General features: G+C 44.0%; 1 protein-coding gene across 14 annotated transcripts in view; it reads left to right on the forward strand.

Annotated features, from left to right (window-relative positions):
• The window catches only part of LOC128684792 (paired box protein Pax-5-like), a 463405-nt gene that overhangs the window by 243997 nt on the left and 194408 nt on the right, over positions 1-25000 (forward strand). Inside the window, exon 1 of one of the 14 annotated variants that reach the window (XM_053771060.2) lies at positions 10515-10855. The exons of the other annotated variants lie outside the window; for them this stretch is intronic. Within the exon in view, the coding sequence (XP_053627035.1) occupies positions 10750-10855 (106 nt within the window). The 5' untranslated portion in view covers positions 10515-10749. Of the gene's footprint in view, positions 1-10514; positions 10856-25000 lie in introns of those variants that run through there. 14 annotated transcript variants of the gene reach the window in all.

A 25000-nucleotide genomic window follows, 5' to 3' on the forward strand; every position in this document is an offset into this window, starting at 1 on the left:
CACGAGTAAGTTATCCAGGCTGGTTACTACACGAGTAAGTTATCCAGACTGGTTACTACACGAGTAAGTTATCCAGACTGGTGACTTCATGAGGTCAGGTATTCCACTATTGAGAAGCAATCAACTGTGCTCAAATATGGCCATTCTATGGGATTATCCAGTTGCCAGTGAGGAGCTTATCCCCGTGTTCACTTTGTTGTAAAGCGTCCAGCCTCTCAGGACGTATTCAGTTATTCCTATTACACCAAGGATCATTTTGTTAAACCCTAATACACCGAGGTTCATTTTTCATCACTGTCATCCTGGGTGTTATAAGAGGTTCAGGGGTACAAGGAGCAAAGGGGAAAATGCACGAACACTCAGTCAGGAAGATCAGTTGTACTGTACAAAGGAAGGTCGTTGAGTGAACTTGACAATGGCCTTCTACCCTTGAGAGCTTCCAAATACTTTCCCCTGGAAGCTTTCCCCCAGCCTTACAAATAATGTTTGCTTTCCCTTTCATTTGCTTTCTTTTGTAAGGAATTCAGGTGCGTATAGTTTCTTCTCTCTCTCCTGATTGACATATTACACATACATAACAAGGCAATAATTTACTGTATGCTTTATCAATTATGACTCCCATCTTCTACTGATATATATATATATTATATATATATATTATATATATATATATATATATATTATATATATATATATATATTATATATATATATATATATATATCGTGCCAAATAGGTAAAACTTGGAATTTTGGCTTAAACAGCAACGCTCTTCTTGCCAAATAAGGCAAGTGAAAATTTGTGTTTGCAATAATTTCGCAAAAAATATTCTGAATCTAACGAAAAAAATATATTTCATTGTCTTTGTCTATTATTAATTTGTTGTAAAATTATCCAAATATATTTAGTTGGATAGGCTAAATTAAATTGCGCTTGTTATAATGAGGCGAGGTAAGTTTTCTAATTTTTTTTTGGTACAAAACTGTTAATTTTTACATTAACGTAATTGAGAAAAAATATGTTTTTAACCGTATAAGGGAAAATTTTTAGAAAGGACATAATTTTAAATGAGTTCTTGCTAACTGACCAATTTTACCTTTTCGTTATATTTTGATTGATGTTTTTCGCTCTTTTTAGTGAGGTGCTCCTGTTACAAGACAGCGCAGAGATGGAGTGATGCTCAAGTTGAACTGTGAGCCTCACTGTTGTGCTCTAGCTCTTCCTTCTTTTCTTTATCGTCGTCGCCTTCGTTGTCCCTTCCACCTCCTCCTCCTCGTCTCTCCAGCAAGGTGCATCGCCTTGCAGGAGCTGTCCTCAGTAGGTAGGATAATTACAGGAATTAATTACGCATTACTTAGGCTGGACTAAGTTATGCGGAGCGGGACCTTTGGCAGACCCATCTTCCTCCAGAGCACCGGAGCTGCGGCTGGGCCATCACACTTACATTACACACTCTCAACTTACGCTTACCGCCCCGCATCTTGACATATAAAAAAAGGCCTTATTGGATGCTGTGAGATGGGCAACGCACGCCCCCGCCCCCCAGCATCCAGCGCTACCTTTGAAGCCACTGTTTATTATGCCGCCGAGGACACAGCGTGTTTAAGGGCTTGAATAAGAAGAGGGCCGTTCCAGCCTCGGCTGCACCAATTTGCCCCCATGTAAAAATACCATAAGAAAATTATGCGTAGCTTTCTTAATTTACAGTTCCTGTTGTCGATCACATTTTGTTTGATAATTGGTAAGTGGAAGCAGTTGGGCGTGCTTAGGGTCAGGGCGTGGTTGTGAAGGCTACAACAGCGTGAACCTGATGCTCACAACATACACGCTGTCCACGGAAACAATGACTCGATAACATACTTTCCGCCCTGTCTTTCTCTCTCCCGTAATCTTCCTCCGTCTTTTATTCCCCTTTCCCCCCCCCCCTTTCCTCAGGATCCTCCATCCTTCCCTGAAGCCTCCCTCCTTCCCTGAAACCTCCCCCCTCCCCCTGCCTCACCTGCTGTAGGGACTTTTGGGTAAGGCTGCAGAGGTAGGGAGGAGCTGCAAGGGTATTTGTATGCCCAGGTAAGGCTCTCACGACGAGAATATTGGTGGGGCGGCCGCGCTGCCTACCCTCATCACACAAGTACTTTATATTGTGGGAATTATGAGATGATGATCAACCTTGCTGTTCCACCCTCAGATATTTCACTTTTAATAGGACAGTGAAAACTGGGACGACGTTTCGCCCATCAGGGACATTGCTAGTCGATGAGAATTGATAAAAGAATCCCCGGAGAGCGAAACATCATCTCTGCAGTGTCATACACCGCAGTTCTATGCTTTATTATATACCGACAAATATGTTAATAACATTTGATGTATAAGCATTTTACTAGTCTATGTGCTGATCACTGAAGTTGTCACTGCTCTTCACTGAAGTTGTCACTGCTGATCACTGAAGTTGTCACTGCTGATCACTGAAGTTGTCACTGCTCTTCACTGAAGTTGTCACTGCTGATCACTGAAGTTGTCACTGCTCTTCACTGAAGTTGTCACTGCTAATCACTGAAGTTGTCACTGCTGATCACTGAAGTTGTCACTGCTCTTCACTGAAGCTCTTCACTGAAGTTCTCATTGCTCTTCACTGAAGTTCTCTTCACTGGAATTCAGTGTTGTCGCGACCCCTTCCCATTGTCTACATATTTTCACTGCAGCGTATTAAAGGTAGCTATCAAAGACTGAAGGTTTGATCCAAGGCCAGAGTGATAAGGTTATACAGTAGACGCACAAAGTAGCTTGAACAAGCCTGCATATTATTATTATTATTATTATTATTATTATTATTATTATTATTATTATTATTATTATTATTATTATTATAATTATTATTACTATTATTTCTGAATATTTATTGGAAAAGGCTAAACCCTTGAGGGTCATACAGCGCCTGGGGAACAGGGGATGAGGCTTGATCCGAGGATAGGGAATAGCTCTGAGGGTCGCTCCTGTTCCACGGACCAAGACTACCTCACCAGGGTCAAGGCAGCTTCCTTGAAGGGAGTTTCAGTGGTAGTGCTCAATACCACAAGCTAGCATAACACAGGACAGTACATTCTTTTAGTGTGGTGTGTACTGGTAGTGTGGTGTGTACTGTAGTGTGGGTGTGTACTGGTAGTGTGGGTGTGTGCTGGTAGAGTGGGTGTGGACTTGTAGTGTGGGTGTGTACTGGTAATGTGGTGTGTACTGGTGGTGTGGGTGCGTACTGGTAGTGTGGATTGTACTGGTAGTGTGGTGTGTACTGGTAGTATGGTGTGTACTGGTAGTATGGTGTGTACTGGTAGTGTGGGTGTGTGCTGGTAGTGTGGGTGTGGACTGGTAGTGTGGGTATGTACTGGTAGTGTGGTGTGTACTGGTGGTGTGGGTGCGTACTGGTAGTGTGGATTGTACTGGTAGTGTGGTGTGTACTGGTAGTGTGGGTGTGTACTGGTAGTGTGGGTGTGTACTGGTAGTGTGGGTGTGTACTGGTAGTGTGGTGTGTAATGGTAGTGTGGGTGTGTACTGGTAGTGCGGGTGTGTACTGGTGTGAAGTGTACTGGTAGCGTGGTGTGTACTTGTAGTGTGGTGTGTACTGGTAGTGTGGGTGTGTACTGGTAGTGTGGAGTGTACTGGTGGTGTGTACTGGTAGTGTGGTGTGTACTGGTAGTGTGGGTGTGTACTGGTAGTGTGGAGTGTACTGGTAGTGTGGTGTGTACTGGTAGTGTGTGTACTGGTAGTGTGGGTGTGTACTGGTAGTGTTGGGTACTGGTAGAGTGCAGTGTACTGGTAGAGTGCAGCGTACTGGTAGAGTGCAGTGTACTGGTAGAGTGCAGTGTACTGGTAGAGTGCAGTGTACTGGTAGAGTGCAGTGTACTGGTAGAGTGCAGTGTACTGGTAGTGTGGTGTGTACTGGTAGTGTGGGTGTGTACTGGTAGTGTGGAGTGTACTGGTAGTGTGGAGTATACTGGTGGTGTGTACTGGTAGTGTGGTGTGTACTGGTAGTGTGGGTGTGTACTGGTAGCGTGGAGTGTACTGGTAGTGTGGTGTGTACTAGTAGTGTGGTGTTTACTGGTAGTGTGGGTGCGTACTGGTAGTGTGGAGTGTACTGGTAGTGTGGTGTGTACTGGTAGTGTGGGTATGTAGTGTGGGTGTGTACTGGTATTGTGGGTGTGTACTGGTAGTGTGGTGTGTAATGGTAGTGTGGGTGTGTACTGGTAGTGCGGGTGTGTACTGGTAGTGTGGAATGTACTGGTAGCGTGGTGTGTACTGGTAGTGTGGAGTGTACTGGTAGCGTGGTGTGTACTGGTAGTGTGGTGTGTACTGGTAGTGTGGGTGTGTACTGGTAGTGTGGAGTGTACTGGTAGTGTGGAGTGTACTTGTAGTGTGGGTGTGTACTGGTAGTGTGGGTGTGTACTGGTAGTGTGGAGTGTACTAGTAGTGTGGGTATGTACTGGTAGTGTGGGTGTGTACTGGTAGTGTGGTGTGTACTAGTAATGTGGAGTGTACTGGTAGTGTAGGTGTGTACTGGTAGTGTGGAGTGTACTGGTAGTGTGGGTGTGTACTGGTAGTGTGGTGTGTACTGGTAGTGTGGAGTGTACTGGTAGTGTGGGTGTGTACTGGTAGTGTGGGTGTGTACTGGTAGTGTGGAGTGTACTGGTAGTGTGGGTATGCACTGGTAGTGTGGAGTGTACTGGTAGTGTGGTGTGTACTAGTAATGTGGAGTGTACTGGTAGTGTGGTGTGTACTGGTAGTGTGGAGTGTACTGGTAGTGTGGGTGTGTACTGGTAGTGTGGTGTGTACTGGTAGTGTGGAGTGTACTGGTAGTGTGGAGTGTACTGGTAGTGTGTACTGGTAGTGTGGGTGTGTACTGGTAGTGTGGCGTGTACTGGTAATGTGGTGTGTACTGGTAGTATGGGTGTGTACTGGTAGTGTGGAGTGTACTGGTAGTGTGGGTGTGTACTGGTAGCGTGGTGTGTACTGGTAGTGTGGTGTGTACTGGTAGTGTGAGTGTGCGCTGGTAGTGTGGGTGTGTACTGGTAGTGTGGAGTGTACTGGTAGTGTGGAGTGTACTGGTAGTGTGGATGTGTACTGGTAGTGGGGAGTGCACTGGTAATGTGGGTGTGTACTGGTAGTGTGGTGTGTACTGGTAGTGTGGGTGTGTACTGGTAGTGTGGGTGTGTACTGGTAGTGTGGAGTGTACTGGTAGTGTGGGTGTGTACTGGTAGTGTGGGTGTGCAGTGGTAGTGTGGAGTGTACTGGTGGTGTGGAGTGTACTGGTAGTGTGGAGTGTACTGGTAGTGTGGTGTGTACTGGTAGTTTTTTTTTTCTTATTCGCCGGTACTCTCCCGGCCCTGGTCTTTTCCAAGTAGTGGTGACCCGGCCTTGGCTCCCTATCTGGGGAGTGTCTCGAGACCTAAGTCTCCTGGTAGTGTGGTGTGTACTGGTAGTGTGGTGTGCATTGGTAGTGTGGATGTGTACTGGTAGTGTGGAGTGCACTGGTAGTGTGGGTGTGTACTGGTAGTGTGGGTGTGTACTGGTAGTGTGGATGTGTACTGGTGGTGTGGCATGTACTGGTAGTCTTGTGTGTACTGGTAGTGTTGGTGTGGTGTGTATTGGTAGTGTGGTGTATACTGGTAATGTGGTTTGTACTGGTAGTGTGAGTGTGTACTGATAGTGTGGTGTGTACTGGTAGTGTGGTGTGCACTGGTAGTGTGGGTGTGTACTGGTAGTGTGGGTGTGTAATGGTAGTGTGTGTACTAGTAGTGTGGGTGTGTACTGGTAGTGTGGTGTGTACTGGTAGTGTGGTGTGTACGGGTAGTGTGGTGTGTACTGGTAGTGTGTGGTGTGTACTGGTAGTACGGGTGTGTACTGGTAGTGTGGTGTGTACTGGTAGTGTGTGGTGTGTACTGGTAGTGCGGGTGTGTACTGGTAGTGTGGTGTGTACTGGTAGTGTGGGTGTGGTGTGTACTGGAAGTTTTGTGTGTACTGATAGTGTGGGTGCGGTATGTACTGGTAGTGTGGTTTGTGGTGTGTACTAGTAGTGTGGGTGTGGTGTGCACTGGAAGTGTGGTATGCACTGGAAATATGATTTGTGGTGTGTACTGGTAGTGGTGCTGTGGTTTGCGCTGGTAGTGTGGGTGTTGTGTGTACTGGTAGTGTAGTGTCTACTGGTAGTGGAGTGTGCACTGATAGTGTGGTGTCTACTTGTAATGTGGGTGTGGTGCGTATTGGTAATGTGGGTGTTGTGTGTACTGGTAGTGTGGTGTCGACTGGTAGTGGAGTGTGTACTGGTAGTGTGAGTGTGGTGTGTACTGGAAGTGTGGTGTGTACTGGTAGTGTGGTGTGTACTGGTAGTGTGGTGTGTACTAGTAGTGTGGGTGTTGTGTGTACTAGTAGTGTGGGTGTGGTGTGTACTGGTAGTGTGGGTGTTGTGTGTACTGGTAGTCTGGTGTGTACTGGTAGTGTGAGTGTGGTGTGTACTGGTAGTGTGCATGTTGTGTGTGTGCTGGTAGTGTGGGTGTGGTGTGTACTGGTAGAGTGAGTGGGTATGGCGAGTGACTGTGTGGGTAGTGTGTGTGTGTGTGTATGTGTGTTTGTATGTGGGCGTGGCATGCGAGTGTGTGGGTACGGTAAGCATGTGTGTGTGTGGTTGTAGTGTATTGTAGCTTGGCTGTGGTGTGTGCTGGTGTGATGTGTGGATGTGGTGTGAGGTAGCGTGGGCGAACTGCATGGTAGCGTGGGCGTACTGTATGCTAGCGTGGGCGTACCGTGTAGTAGCATGAGCGTACTGTATGGTAGCGTGGCCGTGCTGTATGGTAGCGTGGCCGTGCTGTATGGTACTATGGGCGTACTGTGTGATAGCCTGGGCGTGCTGTGTGCTACCGTGGGTATATTATGTGCTAGCCTGTGCGTACTGTATGCTAGCCTGGGCATACCCTGTGCTAGCCTGGGCGTACTGTGTGCAAGCCTGGGAATACCGTGTGCTAGCCTGGGCGTACTGCGCGCTAGCGTGGGCTTACCGTGTGCTAGTGTGAGGATACTATGTGCTAGCGTTGGTGTACCGTGTGCTAGCGTGGGCGTACTGTGTGCTAGCCTAGGCGTACACTGTGCTAGCCTGGGCGTACCGTGTGGCAGCCTGGGCGTACTGTGTGGTAGTGTGGGCGTACCGTGTGCTTGCCTGGGCGTACTGTGTGCTAGCCTGGGCGTACTGTGTGCTAGCCTGGGCGTACTGTTTGCTAGCCTGGGCGTACCGTGTGCTTGCCTGGGCGTACTGTGTGCTAGCCTGGGCGTACCGTGTGCTAGCCTGGGCGTACCGTGTGCTAGCCTGGGCGTACTGTGTGCTAGCCTGGGCGTACTGTGTGTAGGCCTGGGCGTACCGTGTGCTAGCCTGGGCGTACTGTGTGCTAGCCTGGGCGTACTGTTTGCTAGCCTGGGCGTACCGTGTGCTAGCCTGGGCGTACCGTGTGCTAGCCTGGGCGTACCGTGTGCTAGCCTGGGCGTACTGTGTGCTAGCCTGGGCGTACTGTGTGTAGGCCTGGGCGTACCGTGTGCTAGCCTGGGCGTACTGTGTGCTAGCGTGGGCGTGTCTTTATAATTGGTCATTAGCCTCTTCTAACGTGTATGGTGTTCGCCGCATATTAATGAAAGTGTTAGTTAAGCTGGGTAGAAACATGTGGCAGTGCGCGTGTGTTTGTGGGTCTATTAGAGTTGGTGGGCGCGTATGTGGCACTAATTACCTATTCGTAATTACCTATTCGTAATTAACTATTCGTAGTTACAAAAGCAAATCTGTGCTAGAGGTATCATGGGCGCTGTGTTTAGTGGGTCATATAATTTGTTAGTTGTAAGTGATAGTGCACGATTCTAGCACTGTTCCACTGTATGTGTGTGTGTGTGTGTGTGTGTGTGTGCGTGCGCTCACATATGCGTTCGTAGCGTGGAGGGTGGTTAGTGGTTGTGTGCGTGTTTATTGAGTGAAGGGGGAGAGAGAAAATAAACGCACTGAATTTCTTCCATCTTTAATACTTTGTTGTATGTTTGTCTTTATCGCAGTAGTTGCAGCAGGAGGCACTACCTCACTGGTGTTGCAACTGCCACACTGCTCCAGACCTGCTCTTTCTCTCTCTCTCTCTCTCTCTCTCTCTCTCTCTCTCTCTCTCTCTCTCTCTCTCTCTCTCTCTCTCTCTCTCTCTCTCTCTCTCTCTCTCTCTCTCTCTCTCACTCTCTCTCTCACTCACTCTGTTTATGAAGAAATATTTCCCAGTGTGCCTTGTGCACTTCTTGCTTCCTCTTCTGGAAATAATATCTTACGTTCTCGCTGCTTGAGTTACCCAGAAATAACTTTAAGCTGTTTCCTCGTATCCTTGTATGATCTTGTTTGCAGTTATGGTGTCGTGTCGTTTGTAGTTATTCTCATGTAAGACGTAGAATGAGGGGAGACATGATTGATGTGTACAAGTGAAAGTTCAATTTCGAAGTGGCTCGCTGGTATTGTCCCGTCCCGAGTCTTCCATGAGGTAACCCGGCACATAAGTGGAAGATGGGTATAAATAAGGGAGATATAAATGAGGTTCTGAGGATATCCCTTCAAGAAAGAACTCGAAATAATGAATTCAAATTGGATAAATTTAGAGTTAGAAATGATGAAGGAAAATACTGGTTTGGTCGATGAATGGAACAGTCTACCTAGTAGGGTCATTGAAGCTAAAAGCTTGGGTAGCTTCAAATATAGGCTCCTAGGAGCTAGTAACAGCTAGATACACCTAAGTAATGTTACCAGGTGCTAGGAGGGATCCTAGGTGCTAGCAGCTAGGTACACAGGTACACCTGGGGTATAGGTCTCTCATCCTATGTAGGAAAGATCACTTGCGTACATTTCGCCTCGAGTGGATTCATCAATACTAAAAGTATTCATATCCACAGTTGGTCAATATCTCCACACTTTACTCCCATCCACGGTACTAGTTCGCCCATGACTCCTGTACACCGTGCAACCTGGAGGCTACCTGGAGGTGTTCCGGGGATCAACGCTGAACAAATTGATCTATAAGAATTATATAAATTATGAGAATAAATCCGCGTGCCATGGGATTACTCTTAATATCCATCACAGTTATTCGTCAGCTTGAGTACACGGGACTTCGTCGACCTCAAGTCTAACGATGTAGTAATCACCCTGTGTTTACTTCTGACTGGTCAGACGGCGAGCAACGATTAGCAGACGGTGAGTCGAACCTTTACTCGCTTCTCTTTCAGTGAGGCACTGAGGCTCAGCTCCTCCTGAACCATAGAAGAGTGCTCACCCAATTACAGCATACACTAACGTCAGTGAGTTGTTCCAGTGTTCCAGAAACAACACTCGTTGCAGAGACGTTCTAGAATTAGCACAGTTTTTTAAACTATTAGCACAGTAATTTCGTTTGTTATACATGTGCCAATTTTCTTTTTTTAATGCAGAGGTCTCAGGAGTAAGCCAGAGTGGATACCTTATTTCTCGACACATTCTTTCAAAACCCAGGGTCATGTGTCATCTTGTCTTACTGCTTTTTATCAGTGTTGATAGCTATTTTCTGTGATTCTCCGAGTTTGTGATAGAAAGAGAGAGACAGAGAGACAGAAACAGAGAGATTGTGTTTGTGTGGGCGTGTTGCGTTGAATATGGGCGCGGAAATGTGGGTATGCAGGGGGCGTGGTAGGTGGGCAGGGGGCCGTGGTGGGTAGACAGGGGCGTGGTAGGTGGGCAGGAGGCGTGGTAGGTGGGCAAGAGGCTTGGTGGGTAGGCAGGGAAACGTGGTGGGTGGGCAGGTGTGATGGGTGGGCAGAAGGCGTGGTGATGCACCCACACACGCGCCCACCTTGCACCACCCAGCAGGTGGTGGGTCAACAACAGTCACACCGCCCACCAGCGGCGAGGGCGGCGCGGCGAGTGGCGGCGGGCGGCGGGGCTGCTGTGGCTGCCATCGTGGGCGGGGTAGCACTGGCCGGCGGGGCTCGGTGCCACATCTGGCCCTGGTTACCATGACTACGGGATGGTGGGCCGCCACCAGGCACTCTGCTCCCCGCCCCGGGGCGGTCACGTGGCCTGACGTCACGGATGAGCAGCCAATAGTCGGGGTGGGCGGGGTGGGCGGCAGGCGGAGGGGGCGGGGCGGCGGCAGCGTCGGCGGCGCTCATTGGTCGGCGTTGCTGGCGGCAGCCACACTCAATTATCCCGGCGGAATCGCTCCGCACCGGCTGGAAGCCGTGATTTAGCGGGAAAGATATTCAAATAAGGAGGACACAGTTGGTCAGGCTTGACTAGTGCTAACATCAGTGTGGCCAGCGCTGGTAGTGTGGCCCTGGTTGTGTGGCCCTAGTAGTGTGGCCTGACGCCGGTGTGGCCCTAGTGCCCATACCCTCGTGACACCGCCCCACACTCTGGAGTGCCCTGGATTATACCCGCTCGGGAGGGGCCACACGCAAAAGTATACACACACACACACACATATACACACACAAAAAGTGCCGCGGGAAATAGCGGGTAGCGGGCGGCGGCGGCGGCGGCGGCCAGTGCCCCACCTCTGTGTATAGTGCCAGGGTCATCACTGCCTCCGGAGTGGAGTCTCCAGGATCCCCGGCTACCCCTTCGCCGCCTCCTTCAGCGGCCCTCCTCTCCTTTCGCGGCCTGGCTGACACCTGCGGCCTGGCTGACACCTTCTGCGGCCTGGCTGACACCTTCGCCGCCGCCAAGATGGAGCACTCAAACTTCGGCTTGTTCGGCTTGAGGCCTCCGTCAGCCGCCATGGACCTCACCACCGCCTACCGCTACAACCAAAACATGATGGAGTATTATACTTGTAAGAGTAAGTCCAGTTTTGGGCGAGGGAAGGGTGGGCGTGCAGAGGAAGATTAGGCGTGCAGGGGAAGGGTTGGCATGCAGGGTAAAGTTGGGCGCTATTACTTCACCTTGTGGTTGTCAGTTTTACTGTCAGTACTTCGTGAGACATCAGTGATATCTGGTGAGTGAGACATCAGTAATATCCGGTCAGTGAGACATCAGTAATATTCGGTCATTGAAACGTCAATAACATCAGGGCCATGAGACATCAGTAATAATCAGGTCCGTGAGACAATAATATTAGGTCCGTGAGATATGAATAATATCAGGTCTGTGAGACAAATTTTATCAGGTCCCTGAGACATCAGTAATATCAGGTCCCTGAGACATCAATATCAGGTCCGTGAGACATCAATATTATCAGATCCGTGAGACATCAATATTATCAGATCCGTGAGACATCAGTATTATCAGGTCCGTGAAACATCAGTAATATCAGGTCCGTAAGACATCAGTGTTATCAGGCCCATAAGACATCAGTGTTATGAGGTCCATAAGACATCAGTATTATCAGGTCCATAAGACATCAGTATTATCAGGTCCATAAGACATCAGTATTATCAGGTCCATAAGACATCAGTAATATCAGGTCCGTAAGACATCAGTGTTATCAGGCCCATAAGACATCAGTGTTATCAGGTCCATAAGACATCAGTATTATCAGGTCCATAAGACATCAGTATTATCAGGTCCATAAGACATCAGTATTATCAGGTCCATGAGACATCAGTATTATCAGGTCCATAAGACATCAGTATTATCAGGCCCATAAGACATCAGTATTATCAGGTCCATAAAACATCAGTATTATCAGGTCCGTGAGACATCAGTATTATCAGGTCCATAAGACATCAGTATTATCAGGTCCATAAGACATCAGTATTATCAGGTCCATAAGACATCAGTATTATCAGGTCCATAAGACATCAGTATTATCAGGTCCGTGAGACATCAGTATTATCAGGTCCGTGAGACATCAGTATTATCAGGTCCATAAGACATCAGTATTATCAGGTCCGTGAGACATCAGTATTATCAGGTCCGTGAGACATCAGTATTATCAGGTCCATAAGACATCAGTATTATCAGGTCCATAAGACATCAGTATTATCAGGTCCGTGAGACATCAGTGTTATCAGGACCGTGAGACATCAGTATTATCAGGTCCATAAGACAGTATTATCAGGTCCATAAGACATCAGTATTATCAGGTCCATAAGACATCAGTATTATCAGGTCCGTGAGACATCAGTATTATCAGGTCCGTGAGACATCAGTATTATCAGGTCCATAAGACATCAGTATTATCAGGTCCGTGAGACATCAGTATTATCAGGTCCATAAGACAGTATTATCAGGTCCATAAGACATCAGTATTATCAGGTCCGTGAGACATCAGTATTATCAGGTCCATAAGACAGTATTATCAGGTCCATAAGACAGTATTATCAGGTCCATAAGACATCAGTATTATCAGGTCCGTGAGACATCAGTATTATCAGGTCTATAAGATAGTATTATCAGGTCCATAAGACAGTATTATCAGGTCCATAAGACATCAGTATTATCAGGTCCGTGAGACATCAGTATTATCAGGTCCATAAGACAGTATTATCAGGTCCATAAGACATCAGTATTATCAGGTCCGTGAGACATCAGTATTATCAGGTCCATAAGACATCAGTATTATCAGGTCCATAAGACATCAGTATTATCAGGTCCGTGAGACATCAGTATTATCAGGTCCGTGAGACATCAGTATTATCAGGTCCATAAGACATCAGTATTATCAGGTCCGTGAGACATCAGTATTATCAGGTCCATAAGACATCAGTATTATCAGGTTCATAAGACATCAGTATTATCAGGTCCATAAGACATCAGTATTATCAGGTCCATAAGACATCAGTATTATCAGGTCCATAAGACTTCAGTATTATCAGGTCCATAAGACATCAGTATTATCAGGTCCGTGAGACATCAGTATTATCAGGTTCATAAGACATCAGTATTATCAGGTCCATAAGACATCAGTATTATCAGGTCCATAAGACATCAGTATTATCAGGTCCATAAGACATCAGTATTATCAGGTCCATAAGACATCAGTATTATCAGTTTCATAAGACATCAGTATTATCAGGTCCATAAGACATCAGTATTATCAGTTTCATAAGACATCAGTATTATCAGGTCCGTGAGACATCAGTATTATCAGGTTCATAAGACATCAGTATTATCAGGTCCATAAGACATCAGTATTATCAGGTCCATAAGACATCAGTATTATCAGGTCCATAAGACATCAGTATTATCAGGTCCGTGAGACATCAGTATTATCAGGTCCATAAGACATCAGTATTATCAGGTCCATAAGACATCAGTATTATCAGGTCCGTGAGACATCAGTATTATCAGGTCCATAAGACATCAGTATTATCAGGTCCATAAGACATCAGTATTATCAGGTCCGTGAGACATCAGTATTATCAGGTCCATAAGACATCAGTATTATCAGTTCCGTGAGACATCAGTATTATCAGGTCCGTGAGACAGTTATTAACCAACACTGTAATAAAAAAGCACAATATGCATTTATTACTGACGTTTATTGCTCTTATTTTTCCATAAAATAAATGTAGACGTTTCTTGACTATTAGTATTATTATATTGTTATTATAAATAATAATAATAATAATATTTATTATTATTATTATTATTATTATTATTATTATTATTATTATTATTATTATTATTATTATTATTATTATCGTCATTGCTCGAGAGAACAGAGAAGTTATTTTAAGAGATGGAAAATTGCTATATTTTTTTAAAACCGGAAACTGAGAGCATCCGGTAGTTTAGATCAGTTAAATCTCCATGATGCGATGTCGTCGTGTGTGTGTGTGTGTGTGTGTGTGTGTGTGTGTGTGTGTGTGTGTGTGTGTGTGTGTTTGTGTGTGTGTGTTTGTGTGTGTTTGTGTTTGTGTGTGTTTATGCTGTACGTATATATATATATATATATATATATATATATATATATATATATATATATATATATATATATATATATATATATATATATATATCCCATCTATTTTAAATTTTTCTCCAAAATGCGTGTATTGAAAAATATATATGCGTGAGTATACTTGACATATACTCAAAATATACCACAAGTCAGGACAAAAAGGTACGAGAATGTTTTCAATGTTCAATATTTGGTCCGAAAAGATGGAATGACGGTGTTCAGCTGGTACAGTTGTTCAGGCAGCGCACGTGCACGCACATTTGTTGCTACCATTCTTTTTTATGTTTATAATATTTTTTCACGTGAGTGCGAAAGGGTGTGTGTGTGTGTGTGTGTGTGTGTGTGTGTGTGTGTTTGTGTGTGTGTGTGTGTGTGTGTGTGTGTGTGTGTTTTGCTTTCCTGTCTGACGGAGAGTGTTGCACTCTGTCGCACAGCACACGTCACACTTGATGCACTCTGTTCTTCAGTAAGGTACACACAGTGTGTTGAATGTTGTTGTGTAAGATACAGTGTCTGTGTTGACTATTGCTGTGTAAGATACAGTGTCTGTGTTGACTATTGCTGTGTAAGATACAGTGTCTGTGTTGACTATTGCTGTGTAAGATACAGTGTCTGTGTTGACTCTTGGTGTGTAAGAAACAGTGTCTGTGTTGACTATTTCTGTGTAAGATACAGTGTCTGTGTTGTTGACTATTTCTGTGTAAGTTACAGTGTCTGTGTTGACTATTTCTGTGTAAGATACAGTGTCTGTGTTGACTCTTGCTGTGTAAGATACAGTGTCTGTGTTGACTCTTGCTGTGTAAGATACAGTGTCTGTGTTGACTCTTGCTGTGTAAGATACAGTGTCTGTGTTGACTCTTGCTGTGTAAGATACAGTGTCTGTGTTGACTCTTGCTGTGTAAGATACAGTGTCTGTGTTGACTCTTGCTGTGTAAGATACAGTGTCTGTGTTGACTCTTGCTGTGTAAGATACAGTGTCTGTGTTGACTCTTGCTGTGTAAGATACAGTGTCTGTGTTGACTCTTTGTAAGATACAGTGTCTATGTTGACTCTTTGTAAGATACAGTGTCTATGTTGACTCTTGCTGGGTAACAGTGTCTGTGTTGACTCTTTCTGTGTAAGATACAGTGTCTGTGTTGATATTTTTTTATCTATGGGACCGAGAGTGTGTGTTGAATTGTGTTAATTGAGAACCGGAAAGTGGTGAATTGTTTTCTAAGAATGAGGTAGCCTGTGAATTGTGTTTACCAAGAGTATGATGAATTGTGTTTACCAAGAGTATGATGAATTGTGTTTACCAAGAGTATGATGAATTGTGTTTACCAAGAGTATGATAAATTGTGTTTACCAAGAGAATGATGAATTGTGTTTACCAAGAGTATGATGAATTGTGTTTACCAAGAGTATGATAAATTGTGTTTACCAAGAGAATGATGAATTGTGTTTACCAAGAGTATGATGAATTGTGTTTACCAAGAGTATGATAAATTGTGTTTACCAAGAGAATGATGAATTGTGTTTACCAAGAGTATGATAAATTGTGTTTACCAAGAGTATGAAGAACTGTGTTTACCGGAGTTCAAAAGTGTGGCTAATCGTGTTTACCAGAGATCGAAAGAGTGGCGAACTGTGTTTATCAGAGACTGTGATGAATTATGTTCATCAAGAGCCCGGTGAATTGCGTTTTCCAAGGACTGATGATTTGTGTTCTTATGACATCAAAAAACGAATTTTGTTTACATAAAAATTAGTGATTTTTGTTTTACCTTGCTAATGAATTCTTGTGTGATTTTTGTATGTTATCCTTGGATTAATGTGTTCATGTGTTATCCATGGATTAATGTGTTCATGTGTTATTTATGGATTAATGTGTTCATGTGTTATTCATGAATCAGTGTGTTCATCATTTGTTATGAATCAGTGTGTTCATTTGTTATATATGAATCAGTGTGCATCATTTATCTATGAATCTGTGTTCATCATTTATCTGTGAATCAGTGTGTTCATTTGTTATGAATCATTGTGTTCATTTAAGAACCAGTGTGTTTATTTGCTGTGAATCGTGAATCAGTGTGTTCATTTACGAATAAGTGTGTTCATTTGTTATCCATGAATCAGTTTGTTCATCTGTTATTTATGAATCAGTGTGTTCATCTCTGTTATTCACGAATCAGTGTGTTCACCTGTTATTCATTAGTCAGTGTGTTCATCACTGTTATTCTTGTAATTTGTGTTCGTTACTGTTATTTGTAAATCTGTGTTCATTACTTCTATTAATGAATCTGTGTGTTCATCACTGTTATTGATGAATTGATGTGTTATCCGTTATTCTTGATATACAGAATCTTCTCAGACCTGTTATTAACTGGCCAGAAACTGCCTTTTTCTGTTGACAACAGAAAAGATATGCTTGTACCGTTTCATAATTGGTCCTCATGGTCTGAGACTGATTGGTCTTTATCGGTCTGTTTGCGTGTGTGTGTGTGTGTGTGTGTGTGTGTGTGTGTTTGTGTACTCATCTAGTTGAGGTTGCAGGGGTCGTGTCCTAGCTCCTGGCCTCGTGTGTGTGTGTGTGTGTGTGTGTGTGTGTGTGTGTGTGGGCGTGTATGTTTCGGTGTGTGTGTGTGTGTGTGTGTGTTTGTGTGTGTGTATGTGTATGTGTGTGCATGTGTGTGTGCATGTGTGTGTGTGCATGTGTGTGTGTATGTGTGTGTGTATGTGTGTGTGTATGTGTGTGTGTGCATGTGTGTATGTGTGTGTGTGTGTACGAATGTTAAACACCTGTTAAATTGTCTTGAAATGATCAGAGAATGTGTACATATGTACACTGTATATATACCTGTGTGCAGTTATCTATAGGATTATGTGTATATTTGTGTGTACACTTCTAGTGTAGGGCTGTGTAAACTTTTAGCGTGTAGACTCCTAAGTGTGTGTACATTTGCGTGTAGACTTCAAGTGTAGGACTATGTGTCCATTTTGTGTGTAGACGTCTAGTGTAGAACTGAGTATGTTTTATGAGAAGATTATATGCACATATGTCTAGAATTTTAAGACATTTGGGTTTCTGTTTGTGTGTGTTTACATAGCTGTATATGTGTGTGTGTGTGTGTATTCATCTATATCTGGTTACAGGGGTCGAGTTATAGCTCCTGGCCCCGCCTCTTCACTGGTCGATACTAAGTCACTCTCTCCCTTCTCCATGAGCTTATCATAACTCTTCTTAAAGCTATGCATGGAATTTACCTCCAGTACTTAACTCTCCAGATTATTCCACTTCCTGACAACTCTAAGGCTAAAGAAATACTTCCTCATATCCCTATGACTCATTTAGGTTTCTAGCTTTCAACTGTGGTCGCTTGTTCCTGTATCCCATCTCTGAAACATTCGAACCCTGTCCATCTTGTCAATTCCTCTCAGTATTTTATACATCGTTATCATGTCTCCCCTATCCCTCCTATCCTCTAGTGTCATCAGGTTGAGCTCCCTTAACCTCTGCTCGTAAGACATACCCTTCAGTTCCGGGATTAATTTTAACTTTCTCCAACTTCTAGACGTGTTTGAGTAAGTGTGGTGATATTTTGTTCCCTCTGTTGATGGTGCTGAGATATCATGCTCTCCCTGTTGATGGTGCTGAGATATCATGTTCTCCCTGTTGATGGTGCTGAGATATCATGTTCTCCCTGTTGATGGTGCTGAGATATCATGCTCTCCCTGTTGATGGTGCTGAGATATCATGTTCTCCCTGTTGATGGTGCTGAGATATCATGCTCTCCCTGTTGATGGTGCTGAGATATCATGTTCTCCCTGTTGATGGTGCTGAGATATCATGTTCTCCCTGTTGATAGTGCAGAGATATCATGTTCTCCCTGTTGATGGTGCTGAGATATCATGTTCTCCCTGTTGATGGTGCTGAGATATCATGTTCTCCCTGTTGATGGTGCTGAGATATTATGTTCTCCCTCCCTGTTGATGGTGCTGAGATATCATGTTCTCCCTGTTGATGGTGCTGAGATATCATGTTCTCCCTGTTGATGGTGTTGAGATATCATGTTCTCCCTGTTGATGGTGTTGAGATATCATGTTCTCCCTGTTGATGGTGCTGAGATATCATGTTCTCCCTGTTGATGGTGCTGAGATATCATGTTCTCCCTGTTGATGGTGTTGAGATATCATGTTCTCCCTGTTGATGGTGCTGAGATATCATGTTCTCCCTGTTGATGGTGCTGAGATATCATGTTCTCCCTGTTGATGGTGCTGAGATATCATGTTCTCCCTGTTGATGGTGTTGAGATATCATGTTCTCCCTGTTGATGGTGCTGAGATATCATGTTCTCCCTGTTGATTGTGCTGAGATATCATGTTCTCCCTGTTGATGGTGCTGAGATATCATGTTCTCCCTGTTGATGGTGCTGAGATATCATGTTCTCCCTGTTGATGGTGCTGAGATCATGTTCTCCCTGTTGATAGTGCTGAGATATCATGTTCTCCCTGTTGATGGTGCTGAGATATCATGTTCTCCCTGTTGATGGTGCTGAGATCATGTTCTCCCTGTTGATGGTGCTGAGATATCATGTTCTCCCTGTTGATGGTGCTGAGATATCATGTTCTTCCTGTTGATGGTGCTGAGATATCATGTTCTTCCTGTTGATAACTTGTTCTCCCTGTTTATAAAGCGTTCACCCTGCCGACAGCTTGTTCACCCTGTTGATAGCTTGTTATCTCTGTTGATAGCTTATTCTCCCTGTTGATAGTTTGTTCTCCCTGTTGATATCTTGTTCTCCCAGTTGATAGCTTGTTCTCCTTGTTGATAGCTTGTTCTCCCAGTTGATAGCTTGTTCTCCCTGTTTATATCTTGTTCTCCCAGTTGATAGCTTGTTCTCCTTGTTGATAGCTTGTTCTCCCAGTTGATAGCTTGTTCTCCTTGTTGATAGCTTGTTCTCCCAGTTGATAGCTTGTTCTCCTTGTTGATAGCTTGTTCTCCATCTTGATAGCTTGTTCTTCTTTTTGACAACTTGTTCTCCCTGTTGATAACTTCTTCTCCCTGTTGATAGCCTGTTCCCCCTGTTGACAGCTTGTTCCCCCTGTTAACATAAGAACATAAGAACGAAGGAACACTGCAGAAGGCCTACTGGCCCATGCGAGGCAGGTCCAAGTCCCTACCGGCTTAAGCCAATGCACCCAACCTAGTCAGGTCAGGTCACATTGACTCAAGGGAGGAACACGGCAACCGACCCGTTAGCACAAGCTATCAGGTCTAACTCACACCCACCCACATCTACTCATGTATTTATCCAACCTATTTTTAAAGCTACACAACGTTCTGGCCTCTATAACGGTACTTGGGAGTTTGTTCCACTCATCCACAACTCTATTACCAAACCAGTACTTTCCTATATCCCTCCTGAATCTGAATTTTTCCAACTTAAAACCATTGCTGCGAGTCCTGTCTAGGCTAGATATTATCAGCACACTATTTACATCCCCTTTATTTATTCCTGTCTTCCACTTATAAACCTCAATCATATCCCCCCTAATTCTACGTCTTTCTAGAGAGTGCAGTTTCAGGGCCCTTAGTCTATCCTCATAGGGAAGGTTTCTGATACATGGGATCATCTTTGTCATCCTCCTTTGTACATTTTCCAGAGAATTTATATCCATTCTGTAATACGGTGACCAAAACTGTGCAGCATAATCTAAATGAGGCCTAACCAAGGATGTATAGAGTTGAAGAACAACCTGAGGACTCCTATTATTTATGCTTCTTGATATGAAGCCAAGGATTCTATTAGCTTTATTGCGAACACTTATGCACTGTTGTCTTGGTTTCAGATTACTGCTAACCAGAACTCCTAAATCTTTTTCGCAATCCGTAATATTAAGATCTACATTATTTAGTTTATATGTGGCATGGTTATTGTCCTGTCCAACATTTAGAACTTTGCATTTGTCTATATTAAACTGCATCTGCCACTTCTCCGACCACTGCATCAGTCTATTCAAATCTTCCTGGAGTGCTCGAATGTCCTCGTCAGAATGAATTCGACGGCCTATTTTGGTGTCATCGGCAAACTTGCCGATGTCGCTCTTTATGCCCTCATCTATGTCGTTTATGTAGATTGTGAACAGCAGGGGGCCCAACACTGACCCCTGTGGAACACCGCTCGTGACGCTTCCCCACTCTGATTTCTCCCCATTTATGCAAACTCTCTGCTGCCTATTTGTCAACCATGCCTCTATCCAGGAAAAAATTTCTCCTCCTATTCCATGTGCTTTAATTTTCCTCAATAGTCTCTGATGTGGGACCCTGTCAAAAGCCTTACTGAAGTCCATATACACAATATCATATTCGTTACCACGATCTACCTCCTCAAATACCTTAGTGAAAAAAGTTAATAAATTCGTAAGGCAGGAACGTCCCTTTGTAAAACCATGCTGAGATTCGTTGATTAATTTATGCTTTTCAAGGTGGCTACGAACTGCCTCGGCAATTATTGATTCCATAAATTTTCCCACTATGGAGGTTAGGCTTATTGGTCTATAGTTCGAAGCTAAGGACCTGTCACCTGTTTTGAAAATAGGTATCACATTTGCCATTCTCCACTTATCTGGCACCATGCCAGTTTGTAGTGATATGTTGAAAAGATTAGCCAAAGGTGTGCTAAGCTCCTCTTTACATTCCTTTAGAACCCTTGCATACAGTTCATCAGGGCCTGGGGATTTGTTAGGTTTTAATTTATCTATTTGCCTAAGGACCATGTCACTTGTGACCCTAATAGTGCACAGTTTATTATCGTCCTGTTCTACATAATTTATCATTACTGGAATATCACTGGTATCCTCCTGTGTAAAAACTGAGAGGAAGTATGTGTTAAAAATTCTACACATTTCCTTATCACTGTCAGTGAGCTGACCCGAGGAACTTTTGAGTGGGCCTATCTTGTCCCTGATCTTACTTCTGTATACCTGAAAGAATCCTTTTGGGTTAGTCTTCGATTCTCTTGCAACTTTAACCTCATAATCTCTTTTTGCTTTTCTAATTCCCTTTTTTATTTCTCTCTTTAACTGAATATATCGATTTCTTAATTGCCCCTCTCCTCTTTTGATTTGCCTATATATGCCTCTCTTTTGACCAATCAGATATTTTAATCTATTGTTCATCCATTTAGGATCATTTTTGTTTGATCTGATTTCCCTATTTGGAACATAATTTGACTGAGCAGCTAGAACTATGCCCTGGAAAGCATCATATCGGCAACCATCACCACCTACCTGACCCCTAGTCAGGTCATTCCAGTTCAGCCCACCTAAGTAATTTTTCAGTCCTATGAAATCAGCCAAGCGAAAGTCAGGGACGGAGACTTGATTGCCATTATTAGGGGAATTCCATGATATGTTAAAACTGAGTGATTTGTGATCACTCTCCCCAAGCTCATCATTAACCTCAAGATTATTAATTAGTGTTTCCCTACTGGCAAGAACCAAGTCAAGGAGGTTATTTCCCCTAGTTGGCTCTGTCACAAACTGTTTTAAAAAACAATCCTGGATCGTATCAAGAAAGTCACCCGACTCTAAATTTCCTGTCAAATTGCTCCAGTCAATCTGTCTATAGTTGAAATCTCCCATTAGCACAACATTTTCGTATGTAGATGCCTTACGAATTTCGTCCCATAGAAGTTTACTGCACTCCCTATCAAGATTTGGGGCCCTGTAAATCACACCCAAAATTAGTTTTTCTCGGCCCTCGAGAAGCTGTAACCAAACAGATTCAGTGGCTGACGCTTCTAATTTAATATCTTGTCTAACACAACAATTTAAATTGTCTCTGACATACATCGCTACTCCACCACCTTTCCTGTTGACCCTGTCAGTGTGGAATAATTTATAGCCTTGTATGTGACATTCAGATGGCATCTCTCTATCTTTCAGATTGAGCCAGGTCTCTGTTATAGCAATAATATCTATGTTTCCTGCACTTGCAATTAATCTTAGCTCATCTATCTTATTTCTAACACTCCTGCTATTAGTATAGTAAACCTTAAGGGAGCTAGTCCCTTGCTGCCCTCTGCTGTCCCCCTTTGTTTTCTGACCTGTTCTATTGTCTTTATTTATAACTTCATGCTGAATGCCTTTTATACATTTACTGTTTCCAACCCTAGTGTTGCAACCTGCTTGTTTCCCACACACACCCATACCTCTATCTTCCATCAGTTTAAAATCATAGGCATTTCACCAATGGCCTTCTCAATCGAGTCTGCAAGTGCTACCACCCCTGCCCCAGAGAGATGAACCCCATCCCTTGCATACATATCATGTTTGCCATAAAAGTTGTTCCAGTTGTCAATGAATGGGATTGCAAGTTCCTTGCAGTATCTGTCTAGCCAGCAATTTACACCAATTGCCCTAGACAACCATTCATTTCCTACTCCCCTTCTAGGCAAGATGCTACATATGATTGGGATCCCTCCCTTAGACTTAATGAAATCTATAGCTGACCTGTACTTATCTAGCAGCTCTTCTCTCCTACCCTTCCCAATATCATTTCCACCAGCACTGAGACAGATAATGGGCTTGTTCCCATTACCTGACATGATATTATCCAGTCTGTTGACAATGTCCCCAACACCAGCTCCAGGGAAGCACACTCTATCTCTCATCTTCTTATTCCTATTACAAAAAGCACGGTCAACATATCTTACCTGAGAGTCACCAACCACAAGAATGCGCTTACCTTCATTAGCAGGGGCAGTAGTACCCTTACCTTCACTGGCCACTGAAGTACATTCATCCTGGAGAACAGAGAAGCGATTTCCTACCTTCAGATCTTCACTCTTAACTTTCCTTACTCTGATGCGCCTCCCATTACTGTGAACAACTCGCCACTTGTAGCAGGTGCTGGGCTGCACCTCACTGCTGGTACCCGTTGCTACCTCCCCACCTACAGCCTCCTCACAGTGAGAGACAGACTGCACCTCACTGCTAGAAGCCTCATTCCCCACATCTCCAACCACCTCACACTCTCTCCCAGGCCCATTGAGGTGGACCTTCAGCCTCCTAATCTCCTCCTGGAGAAGCAAGACCTCCTCCTTCAACTCTCCAAACTCAGTTTTTAAAACACTGCAGAAGCAAGCCATGCTTTGTAACCGTCCACGCTAATCCCCAAAGCAGCTCAGGGTCTGTGACCTCACGTGACGACTGACCACTGAACACTGATAGCTTGTTCTCCTTGTTGATAGTCTGTTCTCTGTTGATAGCTTGTTCTCTCTGTTGATAGCTTGTTCTCCCTGTTGATAGCCTGTTCCCCCTGTTGACAGCTTGTTCTTCCTGTTAATAGCTTGTTCTCCTTGTTGGTAGCCTGTTCTCCCTGTTGATAACTTGTTCTCCCTGTTAATAGTTTGTTCTCCCTGGTGATAGCTTGTTTTCCCATGTTGATAGCTTGTTCTCCCTGTTGATAACTTGTTTTCCATGTTGATATCTTGTTCTCCCTGTTGATAACTTGTTCTCCCTGTTAATAGTTTGTTCTCCCTGTTGATAGCTTGTTTTCCCATGTTGATAGCTTGTTCTCCCTGTTGATAACTTGTTCTCCCTGTTGATAGCTTGTTCTCCCTGGTGATAGCCTGTTCTCTCTGTTGATAGCTTGTTCTATCTGTTGATAGCCTGTTCTCTCTGTTGATAGCTTGCTCTATCTGGTGATAGCCTGTTCTCTCTGTTGATAGCTTGTTCTATCTGTTGATAGCCTGTTCTCTCTGTTGATAGCTTGCTCTATCTGTTGATAGCCTGTTCTCTCTGTTGATAGCTTGCTCTATCTGTTGATAGCCTGTTCTCTCTGTTGATAGCTTGCTCTATCTGTTGATAGCCTGTTCTCTCTGTTGATAGCTTGCTCTATCTGTTGATAGCCTGTTCTCTCTGTTGATAGCTTGCTCTATCTGTTGATAGCCTGTTCTCTCTGTTGATAGCTTGCTCTATCTGTTGATAGCCTGTTCTCTCTGTTGATAGCTTGCTCTATATGTTGATAGCCTGTTCTCTCTGTTGATAGCTTGCTCTATCTGTTGATAGCCTGTTCTCTCTGTTGATAGCTTGCTCTATCTGTTGATAGCCTGTTCTCTCTGTTGATAGCTTGCTCTATCTGTTGATAGCCTGTTCTCTCTGTTGATAGCTTGCTCTATCTGTTGATAGCCTGTTCTCTCTGTTGATAGCTTGCTCTATCTGTTGATAGCCTGTTCTCTCTGTTGATAGCTTGCTCTATCTGTTGATAGCCTGTTCTCTCTGTTGATAGCTTGCTCTATCTGTTGATAGCCTGTTCTCTCTGTTGATAGCCTGTTCTCTCTGTTGATAGCCTGTTCTCTCTGTTGATAGCCTGTTCTCTCTGTTGATAGCCTGTTCTCTCTGTTGATAGCCTGTTCTCTCTGTTGATAGCCTGTTCTCTCTGTTGATAGCTTGCTCTAACCGTTTGATAGCCTGTTCTCTCTGTTGATAACTTGTTCTCTCTGTTGATAGCCTGTTCTCTCTGTTGATAACTTGTTCTCTCTGTTGATAGCCTGTTCTCTCTGTTGATAGCCTGTTCTCTCTGTTGATAGCCTGTTCTCTCTGTTGATAGCCTGTTCTCTCTGTTGATAGCCTGTTCTCTCTGTTGATAGCTTGCTCTATCTGTTGATAGCCTGTTCTCTCTGTTGATAGCTTGCTCTATCTGTTGATAGCCTGTTCTCTCTGTTGATAGCCTGTTCTCTCTGTTGATAGCCTGTTCTCTCTGTTGATAGCTTGCTCTATCTGTTGATAGCCTGTTCTCTCTGTTGATAACTTGTTCTCTCTGTTGATAGCCTGTTCTCTCTGTTGATAGCCTGTTCTCTCTGTTGATAGCTTGCTCTATCTGTTGATAGCCTGTTCTCTCTGTTGATACCCTGTTCTCTCTGTTGATAGCCTGTTCTCTCTGTTGATAGCCTGTTCTCTCTGTTGATAGCCTGTTCTCTCTGTTGATAGCCTGTTCTCTCTGTTGATAGCCTGTTCTCTCTGTTGATAGTCTGTTCTCTCTGTTGATAGCTTGCTCTATCTGTTGATAGCCTGTTCTCTCTGTTG

Source organism: Cherax quadricarinatus, chromosome 5, assembly GCF_038502225.1.
Source record: "Cherax quadricarinatus isolate ZL_2023a chromosome 5, ASM3850222v1, whole genome shotgun sequence".
NCBI lineage: Eukaryota > Metazoa > Arthropoda > Malacostraca > Decapoda > Parastacidae > Cherax > Cherax quadricarinatus.